The sequence below is a fragment of the Gracilinanus agilis genome, chromosome 5, assembly GCF_016433145.1.
Source record: "Gracilinanus agilis isolate LMUSP501 chromosome 5, AgileGrace, whole genome shotgun sequence".
NCBI lineage: Eukaryota > Metazoa > Chordata > Mammalia > Didelphimorphia > Didelphidae > Gracilinanus > Gracilinanus agilis.
This window is the reverse complement of record NC_058134.1, coordinates 170,216,555-170,232,575: the sequence shown is the minus strand read 5'-3', so window position 1 is coordinate 170,232,575 and position 16,021 is coordinate 170,216,555. Positions and strand designations below refer to the sequence as shown.

The 16,021-nt window shown below is 37.6% G+C and overlaps 1 protein-coding gene across 2 annotated transcripts in view; it reads right to left on the bottom strand.

The window, feature by feature from the left end:
- FRMD4A (FERM domain containing 4A) overlaps positions 1–16,021 on the bottom strand; it is a 365,617-nt gene that overhangs the window by 32,547 nt on the left and 317,049 nt on the right. For both annotated transcript variants that reach the window (XM_044677278.1, XM_044677277.1), the window contains exon 15: positions 1,849–1,982. In XM_044677278.1, coding sequence (XP_044533213.1) covers positions 1,849–1,982 — 134 coding nt within the window. The remainder of the gene's footprint in view (positions 1–1,848; positions 1,983–16,021) is intronic.

Sequence of the window (16,021 nt, the reverse complement as noted above, 5' to 3'; positions counted from 1 at the left end):
AAATTGCTTTTACATATGATTAAAATAAATAAAAATTTTTACATAAAAATAAAATTCATATCTCCCACAGAATCAAGTAAAGTACCTTGCAAATAGTATGTGCAAAGGTCTGTTAACTATAGATACATATATATCCTAGGAGAGAATGCAAGTGGAAGGAAATATTTTATAAATTGAAATACCATACAATACAAGTGTGAGGTCACAGTATCATCATCAAATGCTGTGAAGAGTGAATCAATTCTAAGAGTTCCTGATTTTTACTGAGGTTGGAGGCACTGCCATGTTAGAAAATTTCAAATACAAAAGAAGGCTTTCAAGTCCATTGATTAAAGACATAGAGAACAGGTGAGTTTAAAAAAATACTTTAAGTAGATACTTGATCAAAATGCTTCCTGATATTTACAATATCACTAGCACATATGAGGCCAGGCTCTGTGCTTTCCGAAGATTTCAAATGGATTTGTGTTAATACAGTCCTGCTTTGTGCAGACTCCGGTTTAAATCAATCCAGACCATAATTAAGCAAAGGAAAAATGTAATATGATCTCAGACTATGGCCCCTTGTCTCATTCTTCCTGCTGTAAGCCATTATTATTTGGGGGGCAGGGAAACATGTCTCTTTCAACCACGGCTGAAATCCCATTTGTGCTTTCCCAGTCTGGACTCTTTACCCAATCTCTTAGGAGTGTACACACATTAAAAAAAAACAAAAAACCACACACACATGCATACACACAGAACATTCACATATACCCTCTCTTTCCCCCTCCCCACATGTGTCATATACTTTGTACTTCAAAATGATATCTATAAAAATGCTCAGAAGTAGTCGTGGAAGGGGAAAATGAGGCAGATGTGGGCATGCAGAAGCACTGGCAAGGGACTTTAGCAGGCTCTGAATCCTAATGAACTGTGAAATCATGAGTGTGCACAATTGGCTTGAAGAAATACAGCTGTGTTGCTTTAAACAAAATAGCAGCAGGCAAACTTCATCGAAAGAAAGAAGGAAAAAAAGAAAGAAGGAACGAAGGAAGACAACACTTCACATGTATACGCTTTAGGATTTACAGAATGATTTCTTCACAATAACCCTGTGAGATGGGTAGTACAAGTATTAGCATCCCCATTCTATGGATGAGTGGGGCTGGGGCTCAAGGAAGTTAAGTGATTTGTCCAAAGTCACACAGCCAGTGAGTGGCAGAGCTGGGATTCCAACTCAAGTCTTCTGAATCCAAGTCCGGTGCTCTTTCCAGAAAAAAAGGAAGGAAGGAAGAAATAAAGGAAAGAAAGGAATGGAGTAAAGAAGAAAGGAGGGAATGAAGGAAGGAAAGAAATAAAGGGGAGGAGGGAGGAAAGAAGAAAGAAATTAAAGAAAGGAGAAAGAAAAGAGAGAAAGAATGAACAAAACTCAGGCCTAGGAGGCTAAGGGGATTTATGCATCGAGTGAAAACACTGATTTCCCCCTCTCACCCCTCCCAACCCAACCTTTCAATAGGAAATATGAATTCTTAAGGCAACCTTGAAATTTATCCTGTTTCAAGACCAACACAAACCATAACAATATCATATTTAGGCAGTCATGAACTCTTGGCAGAAGCCATCCATTCACTAGACTCTCTGATGTGATACTAGTCAAGATTTAGCATTCAACAAATGCAACAATTTTCAGTGTGGTTCATTAACTTCCGGCCATTTTTTCAATAAAGGCTCGATGAGTGTCTCTGGAGGATTTTCATTCCTGTTTACGTCCTTCCCATTTCTCCCACCCTTTCCCCTCTGAATGTGATTTTCAATACATGTTCATGCACAACAGTTTTCCAAGGCTGCAAGATCCCCATTACCTACCGCTTCTCGAAGACACAGTTTCTTCAGCTCTTCCAGCCGTTGGCGGAGCGTCTCCTCCAGAGCTTCCTGCCTAGATTTTAGTGCAGCCAGCATGTCCTTCTTGGCAGACTGAGAGCTATCTGACTCCTGGGAACCTATCAATAAACATTGGTGTTACTAGGCTAGCTGCCGATGGGGCCCACATCTGGAATCCTCATGAATTTCACTGGAGCCCCAACTGTGACTGTGGGCTAAGCCATAGCAATCAAGACACTATGAAATGAAACAGGTGTTGCAAGAGTTGCATTTGTGTTGAGTGAGATCTCGGTGCTTAGCTGCCTTTGTAGCCAGCCAACAGAACAGGTGGAAGACTTAATCATTCTAGCAAGTTTATTTTTCCTCAGAGGTGCCAGGCACCAAATAACCTCCTCATCAAATTGCAGTGAAACTTATAGAGCTTAGGAGACATCAGAAAAAGTTTAAGTGACTTCTAATAATACTAGCTAACATTTACAGGGTGCTTTTATTTATATAGATAAACACACACACACACACACACACACACACGGCACAGTGCTAAATGCTTTACACTGATCATCTCATTTAATCCTCACATCAACTCTGTGAGATAGGAACTATTATTATAATTTTACAGATGAGGAAAACTGAAGGTGACAGAAGTCAAGGACTCGCCCAGGGTCACACACCTGGTAAGTGTCCAAATCTAGATTTAAACAAAAGTATGCTACATCTAGCTGCCCAAGTTATCATCATACATATTTTAAAATGTTTTCTATGTTAGCACTAGGAATATACAAGGTTCAAAGGGTTTTTGAATTTCAAAGGATCATGAGGCCACATGATCACAGATTTCAAGCTAGAAGGGGCCTTAGTGATGCTCCTTTTCAACTATTCTTTCTCCAGGTGGGGATGTTGAGGCCAAGAGAGGTTAAATGTCTTGGCCAAGGTCACACAGGTGAAAGAGCAGAGGCAAGATTCAAACCTTACCATGATAATACCCTGCCTCCTCAAAAGTTGAATAGTGCTCTTTTCCGCTCTTTCTAAAAGACCAAGTAAGAAGAAAACAAACCAACAACAAGAGGGATTGAGAAATATATTTCAGATTTTTTTTTTGACCTGAGAATTTTTTGGATTGAAGCAAACTGGAACCTGCCAAAGCCAGTAAATAAGCCAGATGTGAGAATCTTTTATGTATTCGAATAATCTTCCTACCATGCAGTGCCAGAAATGGCATGTATTCTGTATATGTGATGAACAGGAGCACAAATTCAGGAGCACACTGTTTGTATTCAATCAAGTATAAAGACTGTTTTTAACAGTAAGACAGTTTTCGTTCCCAGAATGAGTCATTTCTGGTACTGCTTCCACCAATGATAAAAAGAGAATCATGGAACCAAAAAAGGAAAGGCTCTTCATCCTTTTGTGCATAGCAGGACTTAAACTAATCTATAAAAATATGAATCTATTCTTTTGCTGAAAGTCACTGGACACTCTACCTCTTCTAATAGCAATGGATTTCAGTATCTCATAAGCCATGCAGCTGGGCAGTTAATTTCATCACCTAAATATTTCCCGCTGCAATTTGGGCATATATGATTCTTTTTCTGTCCAGTTTCAACTGAAATCAGATCGCTTTTCCTTGTCATGGTATCTTTTACATAGTCCTGGTATATAATGGCTCCTTCATAAATCCTTGATGAATGAATGAATGGTGAAAGCCATATACTTTCTGAAAACGGTTAAGTCCCATCTTAGTTTTGTTCCCTTTGAGTAAATAATCCCTGTTCTATAGCTTTTGCTTGTAAGACTTGTGTCTAAAGATTGTAACCATTTTTTTCTCTATTCTGGATTATCTTTAGCTTTTCTCTGTCATGCTTCAACTACACATCCCCAAACTGAATACAGTTCTCCTATAGAAACTTGGCCAATGAGTAGAAAATGGTTATCTTGTGATTGCTCTGTTGTATATTTATGTTTATGGGTGCTGCTATGAGAGTCTATTGTTGCTTTGGGGGGTGTCTACTTGCCTTTGACCTATCACATCACTCTGTAGATGGATGTATCTTGGTGGTGAAGATAGGAAGGAAGATGCTTGTAAAAAGTCAGTCATCTTGTATTAGTACAGGTCTTTCTTCTCCCCTAAGTGAATTATATTGTATCTAACAGTGCTGCACTGTATTTCATCTTGTATATCTGTCTAATTTCCCAGTCTGCTCAGGTCATTTTGTATCTTAATTTGGTTTTCTAAGGTAATAGTTACCAATCAAAGTTGATGACCCTAGAAAATTTCATGATTATGTTCTTTATGCCATCATTTAAGAAAATAATAAAAAATGCAAAATGCTACTAGGCACTCATTTTTTTAATAAACGTCAACCAAAAGAGACTAAGAGATTGGAACCAAAGGAGCTTAAAATAATACAGACTCAAAGGGAAATTCATTTCTTTTAATGGGGAATGATGATTTCTTAAAGTAAATGTGAACTTAACTTTTGTTCAAGATCAACATAAATCATAACAATATTAAACTCAAGGAAGCCTATAATCTTAGGATGATAATAATGGACCATTCATTCTTGTCTCTAGTATGGGAGGATTTAAAATTTGGTCAGCACCAATTGCCAAAAGCTAACACAGTTAATTAATACTAATTAAATTATTATTACTTTGCAACTCAACCACACCAAGGGCTAAGAACATTTGTGCCATGGAAAGACAGTGTGGGTGCAGTGGAAGTCTCATGAAACGCTTGAGTTTCTGGCTATTTTCTATAGTTGATCTCTGAATGCCAGAACTGTAAAGAGGAATTCTAACACCTGGGGCAAATTCCATTGTACTGGATTTGTGGAGAGGGGGAGAGGTGCTGAGAGGCTTGGGGGTGAGGTAGGGAGAGATCCAATGTACCAATGTTCATTACTGAGACACAGTAGAGATAGGTTTGGGAAAATTGGGAGATTTTTGAAGGTGGAAGAAGTTAGGATGGGGAAAACTATAAAATAGGTGCTGAACTTGATAGAAAAGAAGGGTAGCTAGGTAGCCCAGTGGATAGAGTACCAGGCCTGGAGTTGGGAGAGCCTGGGTTCAAATATAACCTCAGATACTTCCTAGCTTTGTGATCTTGAGGCAAATCAATTAATCCCAATTGCCTAGCCTTTGTCCCTCTTTTCCCTTACTAAGACAGAAGGTAAAAGTTATTAAAACTTCTCTCATCCTCAGTCTCTTTATTTATAAAATGTTTAATTTGAAGACTTTTATTCTTACTTTAAGATCTAAATCTGGTCTCTCATCTCCAGGCTAGACTCTCCAAACACTGAGCCACTTAGCTCCCTTTGTACTATTTACTCTTAAGGAAAGTCACCCCTATTTCAACTAGGGGAAAGTATTCTGTGCTATGTCCCATCACTCTTAGCTGTGGCTGTTTCCTTGTTAATGAAGTGAGATTAAGACCTGTTTACTTCATGTTGCTTCTCCTGCTGTATTCCTTTTGCTTACTGGGCTTAGCCTCACTATTTAAAATAGAGTACCTAGAATTAATGCATAGCCAACTTAGGAATTCATGCCAATGTGGGACAAGAACAGTATGGAAAAATGGAATCTTCAAATGACACAATAGCATTTTAACATATAATTTTAATTTCCTTTGCCAGTAATACCTTATTAACCTTATGTTCTAATTTAGGTTTACCCTATTTTTATTCCTTTCCCCCATCCTTTGTATCCCTAATTCCTAGTGCAACAACTGGCACATGGTAAACCCTTAATGGATGCTTGTTATTGACTTTTTCTGACCTTAGTGGGGAAGCAATTGAATGTACTAAGGCAGTGTTGGGCAAACTATGGCCCTGTGGGCCAAATGTGGCCCCCTGAAATGTTCTATCCAGCAGGGTGACATTATTCCTAATTTGACGAATACGATGAGTAGGTTACAATACAATGAAACTTTGAAAGATTTGCCTTAGAAACAAACTGACAGATGAGCATTTCCTTTCCTTTGGGCTCCCTCTTTAAAAAGTTTGCCCATCACTGCACTAAGGTATGGCAACTAAGTGACTTACTGGATAGAGAGCCAGACTTGGAGATGGGAAGTCCTGGGTTCAAATCTAGCCTCACATACTTCCTAACTATGTGACCCAAGGTAAGTCACTTAAATCTCATTGCCTAGCCCCTTCTCTTCTCTTTTGGAATTGAGTATCAATTCTAAGACAAAAGTTAAGGGTTTAAAAAAAAAAGGTCCTCAGGAGTCAAAAATTTCAATTCAATTCAACAACTATTTCATTGAGCACTTACTAGGATGAAGAATAGTGTGGGCTACAGAGATGAATATGACTATATGGCATAGACCCTGTTTTATAGGAGTTTGTAATCTAGTAGGAAGGATGGAGCTTACACACACACACACACACACACACACACAACATAGAAAGAGAAGTACCCTAAGAGATGTACAAAGTGCAGCCATGGGAGCACAGGGGAAAAGAGATTATTTCATGGGAAACTAAATAAAGGAAACAGTATTGAAACTAACCTTTGAATGATGGGCAGAATTTCAAAAGTAGAGGAGAAGAAAGGCACGGAAGAGAAAAAGTACGAAGTGTTTTTAGGAGATGAGTAGTCCAGGTTGACTGGAGTTCAGAGTGCATTAAGAAGGAGGGATAAAGCTGAAAAGATGTGGAAGCTCATACTAAAGGCTTTGGTTTGTCATCAATAAGTTATGATGTGAGTGTGTGTATGTCTGTGTGTTATATAATCATGAAAATTCCTGGGGAAAGAGAGAATGATATTAATCAGAAACTATTCTTCTCCTCTAAAAGAAGGATAAAAGAAAGATCAGCAACAACAAAAGAACCAAGGAATGGAAACAATCCATCAATCAAGGATTAATAATAATCCTGACAGAGAAATTATTGTATGTATAATATGAGAGATTTTTAAGAACACATAAAATACGGCTGCTTTAAGGAGTTTATAATCTTCTCTCCAGAGTCATAAAATATATGCTTAAAAAGAAAACTATCTAAAACAGCAGATAGTCATCCATGGACAAAAATAGGTAATTTGTGGAATAAATCCATAAAAAGAAAACCATCCAGGACAATAGATAGTCAATCCATGTATGATTTGGTAGATCAGCCTCAAGCACATGGAGTTTGAATGACTTGCCTAGGCACTTACCAATGTCAGGGGTAGGTCTTTCTGATTCATGGATCTGATACAATCCATGGCACCGTATCTACTATGTTAGGCTACTATGATACTCTTCAAGTACACCATAGAAAATACCAATAATCACGGGGCACATAATAAGTGCTAACTGGGTGGAATATATATGTTCTATGAAAATTCAAAGGAAGAGAAATCTTTGTAGATAATGACAATGGTCAATACATTTTTGAATATCAAGACTTTAATATTATATGCAGTTTTGGGGGCAGTGAGGTGGCTCAGTGGGCCTAGAGACAGAAGGTCCTGGGTTCAAATCTGCCTTAAGATACTTCCTAGCTGTATGACCCTGTACAAGTCACTTAATCCCCATTGCCTAGCCCTTAGCACTCTTCTGCCTTGAAACTAATACATAATATTGATTCTAAGACAGAAGATAAAGGTTTTAAAAACATACTTAACTCAACTTTTATGTTATTTAACTGAAAGTCAGTGAAACTGAGTCTTAGGTAATGACTGATGAAAGCACAGTACCTTAGACCTAAATGAGTTTTCAATAAATCTTTGTTAATTTGATTTGAAGCGTACCAGTTTAAAAAATTTTCACATGTGCTTTCAGTTATCTTAAGAATCAAATTGCTTTGATAGTTTGATCCAAATGATTTCATGGAAAATAAAAATTGGATAATGTTAAAAAAAAGTTTGTGCTCTTAAATCAGTCAATTTATTTATAGGCATGGTTAGAGGGTAGTAAAATGACTTACCTAAGGTTAGACAGTCATTATGAATGGTACCCATGACATGCATTGCTGTAGATTGAGAAAAGAACCCAGCTAGTTCACCTATCTTCTAGGCAGAACTGCCCCTAAAGCTGTTGTTTTGTTGGTCTTCAGCTGGGGAAGTCCAGCCAGTGCAGCTTTCATGCCAGTGGGCGGTCTGATTCACTGGGTCCGGATGTCAAGGGAACACCAGCAAGCACAAACAACAGCTCTCTTCCTGGACCATTGAACAAATAGAAGGATATCCTCATTCAAAGAGGACAGAGAATTTGCTCCTATCTTTCTAAAGCTGCTGAGTTACTCAGCACAGGATATGAGCATGCATCCTGGAGGAGAAGACTGTTGATCATCAGGAATTTCTGCTCTTCTTTTTGATGAAATGTTGCTAGTTGGAGCAGTGATTGCAACATAAAGGAAGAATGCTGCTTCTCTCTAAGAATGGAATGGGGAAAAGCCAAACAAACTCAAGAAGAAGAAAGAAAGCTGTTGCCTGAAAGGCAAGGAAGGAAATGGCAATCTGTTTACTTAGACTTTTGGTAAATAATCATTAGGAAAGTAGATTTAGAGTAGATCAGTGGTATAGGGGAAAGTTTTGGCCTGCTTCATGGTGTGAATACAAAGAAAAACATTTTTAATTTCTTTTGTAGAAAAAAGAAGTGGATGCTCATTTCCCATTCAAGATCTGGAATTATTTATTCCTTTCATGAAGATGAACTTAAAGGCAATAGAGATTGAATAAAGAGAACAGACTACATAAAGCATACTTTATGGCACTACTGAAGGTCATTCTTGAGACACCTTATCTAAGAGTTAAATGGAGCCTTTAACATAAATGTCAGTCTACATTAAGGCTATTTAAATTCCAGAGTCATGCCAAGAAAATTCTCCATCAGGTTCTTTAATTTTGTAGCATGAAAGTTTATGTAAAAATAGGGCAGAAAGGGAAGGCACTGGAAAAACAAACATATACCTTTTGCTAGCATGGACTGAGTAATGAAAAGTTTCTTTTCTCTTCTGGCCAATTTGTGGCTCAGTAGTACCTACACTAGAGGATGGGGAGTAGAAATAGTCTAATGGGTCTTTGTCATCTTCATGAATGGAATAAATAATTATGGATTTTAACTGGTAAATGAATATTCATTTCTTTTTTCCACTGTCTCACCTCTTCAACTCATATTCCAATCTGTTACCATATTAATCTTCCTAATGCATTGATATGATTATATATTCCTCTGCTAGAAACCCTTTGATAACTCCCAATTTATTGCCATAGTGAATAAAATTCTACTGCTTTGACCTGGCACTTAAGACTCTCCATGATTTAAAAGGGCACCCCACCTTTCAAGTTTTATCTTACAATGCACCTCCTCTTCCCAGATTCTCTCTTTTCCCTAAGTTTTCATGCCACTAATCTCTTATGTCTCTCCCACCTTTCTGAACATTCTTTTTCCAGCTCATCAGTAATTTCCCACCCACTCTGCAAGTGGGAACCTTGAGGATCTATCCTAGGCCCATTTCTCTTCTTTCTCTAGACTACCTCTCTTGATATAATTGTCAGTTTCCATAGGTTCAGTTATCATCTCTACTCAGATGACCCCTAACTATGTATGCAGCCTCAATGTCTGTCTTTCTGTCTCTTTCTCTCATCTGTCTATCTCTCATCCAAACTCAGAATACCAACTGCCAATCAGGCATCTCTAACTGGAAGGCTTGTACTCATCTCAAATTCAATATATTCAGAAGATAATTCATTATCCTCTCCAGGCCCCCAGCTCCAACCTTCTCTCCTTACTAACTTATTTATTTTTCAAAGGACATTACCATCTTTCCAGTTACTTAGGTTTGTAACCTGAGTTATCTAACTATGTTTTCCATGGCAGGCACATAATAGGCGCTTAATAAATACTCATGATAGACTGAATGGTGCTTATCTGCTCACTCTACTATCTTCCTCATATCTAATCAGGTACCAAACATACTCAATTCCCCCTGCACTATATATCTTGCAGCCTTTTCCTTCCTCTCCATTCACATGGATATCACCTCTCATCTGGTCCATAATAGCTTCCTTACTGGGTTCCTTACAGTAAGTTTCCCTCCCCCTTTTCACATATCTGCCAAGATAATCTTAGGATATAGGCCTGACCAAGTCACTCACTCAGGTTCAAGAAGCTCCTGTGTGTCCCTCTTGTCTCTAGGATAAAATGAAAATTCTTCTGTTTGGCTTTTCAGGTCTTTTAAAATCGGACTCTTGGCTTAAATTTTCCATGTTTCATATTAATCACCAGCATGTACTCGACATTCTAGCAGAACTGGACCAACTGCCGTGATGCTTCATCTTCCATCATTATGATTATGATCCGATCCTACTCTTTTCCAAGACCCAAATATACTCTTCTCTCATCTCTGCCTAGACTTCTTACCTACTCCTCCAAACTGTTCAACTGCCACTTTTTTTTAAAAGAAGTCATTGGTAATATCTATCCTTGGAAATATTTTATATCTACTTTGTATATATTTGGTATTTATCTTCTGTGTGTATTTTGCTTCCTCCCTTCCTCCAAAATGAACTTCTTGAGGTCAGGGACAATTTTGTTTCTACTTTTGTATTCTGGTTCCTAGCACAGTACTATGTATGTAGTAAGAGCTTAATAAAAGTTTGCTGAATGATTGACATTCCTTTGTATCTAGCATTGTCTTCACATGGTTTTCTTTTTAAATACAAATGTTCCTGAGAGGATTAACAGGAATCCTAGGCATTTACATAGCTTTACAAAGTACATTACATACGTTATCTCATTTGATTGTCATAAGAAACTTGAAAATAGTTGGGGTAGTTATAGTTGTTTGCTGATTAGGGGCAAGGCTGGAGAAGTGTTTTGATCAATTGGTTTACCCTCTAGTCAAACTGATAAAATTAAAGAAGTCAAGGGCCAGGTAACAGAATAAGTTGTTATAGTAAAAAAAAAAAAAGGGGGGGGGACGTAGAAATTTACCCTTATATTCTATGCATCTTTCCATCAGATAAAGATGTGGTCTCCCACAGAGCATCATTTCTGTGAAATGTTACCTGTTTCCTTCTCATATCATCAAGAGTACCCTTGATATGTGTGTATATCATTTATATGCATATATAATTGAATATATATCTTCAGATGGGAAAGTAGTCACTTGTCTTGATAGTTACTACTGTTCTTTTGGTTTCCTTTTTTGGGTATCATCTATGACTTTTTCCTCTTCTTTTGATATGGTCTCCTCCCTGAGTTATTCTGCAAAATGATCCCTCTGTGCTTTCAAGATTATGTTATTTCAAGTATGGATTTCATCAATGTGATACTTAAGTCTGGGCTTATTGTTTTTCCTGACTTCTTAAGGCATCACTTTGGATTCCTCCTTATAGCACAGTGGGAATTGAAGTTTCAGTTCCAGAAGTGGTGGGTCTTCTCTCACTGATGATGAAAGCAGATCATAATAGTAATGATGATGAATTTATTCCATTTTCTCATCTATTTGTTGTCTTGACAATTTCAACTATGAAAGCTCTTGAGAAGATGCTTATTTGGGTCTTGTGCCAAACTTTTCTAGAATTCAGCATCTTAGAGTAGGCAGGGACCTCACGTATGATAAATTATGTCTGGAAAAAAATACTCTCTACAATTAATATATTCGAAAAGTGCTCTTCTACTTTTGAAACTCCAAATGATGGGGAACTCACTAAACTCCTAAGGAACATCATTCCACTTTAGGAAAATTCTGTCTGTTAGGATTTTGTTCAGTTGTTTCAGTAATGATTGACTCTTCCTGACCCATTTTGGGGTTTTTCTTGGCACAGATCCTAGAGCAGTTTGCCCTTTCCTTGCCCAGCTCAATTTACAAATGAGGAAAATGAAGCAAATAGGATTAAGTGATTTGCCCAGGGTCACTCAGCTTGTGTTTGATGCTGGATTTGAATTCAGGTCTTCATGATTCCAAGCCTATAGTATTCTATCCACTGCATCATCTAGCTGACCTATGAGAATTACATTAAGCATTAATTTCCCTCTTTGCATTTTATTTTCTGATTTTTCCTAGTTTTCTTTCTTCTGGGACTGAGCAGTATATGTCCAATCCCAACAACCATGCAGATACTTTAATACCACCTAGGTTTCTCTTTTTTAGGATGAGTTTCCTTGCTCCTTTCAATGATTCTTCAACTGATCCTTACATGGCATGAATTTGAAGTCCTTTATTATCATGACCTCTCATTTATCTATGTTCTTCCTAAAATGTGGCCCCTCAAACCAAAAACCATACTCAAGATGTAGTCTAAGATAGAGTTCAGTGAGGCCTTCTTTAGACCTGCTTATTTTCTAGTGATTTTTGTTAAAATTGTTTCCTTTGGCTGCCATGTTTCTTCATATGGGAAAGATATCAAATATTTTGCAGCTGAGCTACTTTTTTTTTTTGACCAGCATTGACATCTGGCTACTGTTTGTGATGTTGTTTTGGTGTTTGCTGAATTTGAAGTCTTCCAATTTCTTTTAGAATAAAATATTCATGACATAGGCTTCTTAATTATCTGTAAGCCCCAATTCTTTCTCATTTCTCAAATATGAATCCTATTCCAAAATACTTTTTGCCATTCTTCCTTGGACATACTTTTGCATTAGTTATAAAATATAAATAAAAAATATATTAGGTACTAAATATATGCCGGTTATCAAATATAAACCCAACACACACACATATTCTCATTCTTATTCTCTGTCTTTCTGTCTCTCTGTCTCTCCCTCTCCCTCTCACTCCCTTTGGAGTATTATCAAGGTCTTCATAGAATTTCTTTACCTCTTCAACTTCTGCAATAGATGCTAATATATAAACTACAAATATCTTTTTGGTGTTTGTGTGCGTGTGTACTAACATTCATAAAGAGTACTGATGAATGAGATGTCTTAATGGCCCATGAAATGGCATTTCTTGTTGCTTCCAGGCACAAAACACCTCTGCCATTTTGTTGTTTGTCATACTAAGGAGAACATTTCAGTCATCATTCCATTTAGCTATAACAACTTCCTTTTGGTTTCCTTTCCTTTCCTTTTTTTTGTAAGGATAATAGTATCAGAGCGGTTCTCTTCCAAAAGCATATCTATTTGTAGATTGCATTTAGGGTTTTCACTGTTAAGTTAATATATATAGATAGTCTTAAAACTAACAAGCCAAAGTTTCTTAAATTTACTTTCTGCCCTTGTGCCTAAAGAAGCAGAGGTTGAAGGGAAGAAAGGGAGAGGGCTAAGGGACATTCCAAAAAAAGTTTTCCCTTTATTTAATTAATTCCCATGGTCAAAGAATTTATCATGTCATGGCCAACACACTGTTGCTAAACCTCTTCAAATTTAGCTGGATTGTTCTACTGACAGCAGATACAGGGTATGATGAGTATTGCACTCAACACATTTAGAAAATGTTAGGGTTTATGGTCTATGTAAATAGCTTTTGAGACCTCAGGGTCATATCTATGATTTCAGAGCAGGACTTTGTGGAAGCTTCATTGTTATAATAGTTATTAATACACTTTCCAACAATAGGAGGAAATACTAACATTAAGAGAATAAGAATGTGCAAACAGTAGAATGATGAATCTATAGTGACCTCAGCGAAAGCTAGAGTTTCATCTTTGCATAACATATTTTCTCCAAGATGTTAAGGCCAAAGATACACATATTGCTTTAAACCCTTGCCTTCCATCTTAGAATCAATACCATATATTGTTGGTTCTAAGACAGAAAAGTGATAAGGGCTAGGCACTGGAACTTAGGTGACTTGCCCAGGGTTACACAGCTAGGAAGTGTCTGAGGCCAGATTTAAACCCGGACCTCCTGTCTCTAGGCCTGACTCTCCACCCACTGAGCCATCTAGCCCCCCCCACCCCCTAATTTAACTCATCCTTCATGTGATTTTCCTGCTGCTCATAATTGAGGTAGTTCAATCATAATCTTAAAATTCGTGTCTAATTCTTATTTCTAAATATTCTCCCTCTCCCTCTGCCTCTCCCTCCTTCTTTCTCTCTTTCCCTTCACCCCCCTCTCTCTCTCCCCACTTCTCCACCTTTTCCTCATTTTTTTTGTGTCTAGTTTTCTCTCCCTCTCTGAAACAACTGTGGTACTTTATATAGAGAGGCTGACAGAAGTTCACTGACTCGTCTAGGGTCCCAAACCAAATTAGAGGCAGAAATGAAAAAAAAAAAATCCTCTTAAATACTCTCCCACAATTGTATCCCCAAGCAGGAACTGCTTGTAAAGGGTTGTGCAGTAAAGGGGAATGTGGAAAATGAACAGTTTATGCTTCTATATTTTCATTCAAGACACCACCATCAGTAACACTGTCCTAATTCTTTAAAAGTAGATATTATGATAGCAAGTAAAAAATAGATGTAATTCTACTTGCTTACATGCTGGTATTGAAACCCACAAAATCCCCCCAGGATCACTGGCATTTTCTTGGTCATTTTATGGAATTTTCCTTAAATAGCTTAAAAGAAAAAAAACCACATACACTTTTTTTCACTCCCACACTACCAAATAGTCCTCAGTTATGGTAAAGTCCCTAAACAATGTTCAGAACAAACTCTAAATCTTCCCCTTGTGAGGAATCCAATTTACTTAAAAGACAGTATGTGCTCATCTAAAGGGAAATGTAGAGCTTCGTATTCAGGACCTGAGCATATATATTATGACTCAAATCTATCTTCATTCTCTGTCCTCACCATTTTAAGCACAGCATATTTGAAGAGAAAATATATCAAAATTTTCACAAAAGGAATAATCATACTTTCTTTACTTTGAACACACAGTAATCGCCCAAGGCTCAGTTACTAGCCAGTATTCATGGCTGCTCACCTTCACTATTTCTATGCCTGTGAAACACAGTTCCTCAAAACAAAAATGAAGAGTGTAGAGCTATAACCATTTAGTGAAAACAGACTAATATTAGGAAGAAGGGGGAAAGCGTGATTTCTGCCTACTTGTCCTCCTCAATTCATTATATTTCTCAGCTATTCAATAAGTTCAGTAGGAAATACATACTATGAACCTGATGTGAGATGTGGTACTATGGAAATATAGGGTTTGGGTCTGCATTGGCCCATTCTTGGGCAATTAGCGTCAAAGAAAACTGAAGAGGTCCTACTTTGGTCTTTCATTTGAATGTTGGCAATGCTGATATAGGAGGAGGCCTTAGGAGGCCTGATTGGTTTGGTATGTGTTCACAGAAATGTTCTTCTGATAGTCAAAGAAATTCCTGACCAGACTGGGACTATGGCTTAAATCTTTGGTGCAGCAATCCTGGAAGGATATTGTTTCATACACATAAGGTAACTTCTGAGTAAATCTCTAGGGGTAGGAAATGCTATTCTTTTACCTTTACATAGCGACATTGTAGAAGTACAGTGGAAAGAACACAAGTTGGAAATAAGAGAACCTGATTTTGAATGCCAGTTTTTCTATTTGCTACACCTAAACTTTCTGGGCTTCAGTTACTCATCTAAAAAATGAGGTGTTGATACTTCAAAGGCCCCTTCCAACTCCAAATTGATGATCCTTTGAACAATGGCCATGATAGTATATAACCAGCTAGTTATAACATTTATATGAATATCTTACAAGATGAGACCCACAAGACTAAATAGTAGATCTCTTTAAGCCTAGGGTTCTGTTACTATAACCTTGGAAGAATTCAGAAGAGCCATGTTCCTTCAAATGATTTAGCCTTTTTCCATTTAATTTTTCCTAGTAAGATTCTTCATTTCTATGATGTTTCAAGAAAGAAAGCACAATCATAGATCATTAGAGAGAGGAGGAACCAAAGATATGATCTAATTTTCCTCATCCTTTTATGGATGAGAATCATGTACTAAACTGCATTTCTGTTTATGAGAAGCATTAGGAACAAGAAAGATGGTATGTGTCAGTCAACAGTTGAGTGGGAGGCTATGGGAGTAAGAATGCCAAGAAAAGAGAAGAGGAGGTTGGAGAGAAAGTTATTGAGTTGCAGAATTTTTTAAGCCAAAGGTCATTTATTCCACTATAAGAGAAGGGTGGGGGGCAGCTGGGTAGCTGAGTGGATTGAGAGCCAGGTCTAGAGACAGGAGGTCCTAGGTTCAAATCTGGCCTTAGACACTTCCCAGCTGTGTGATCTTGGGCAAGCCACTTAACCCCCATTGCCTACCCTTACCACTTTTCTTTTCTGCCATATATATA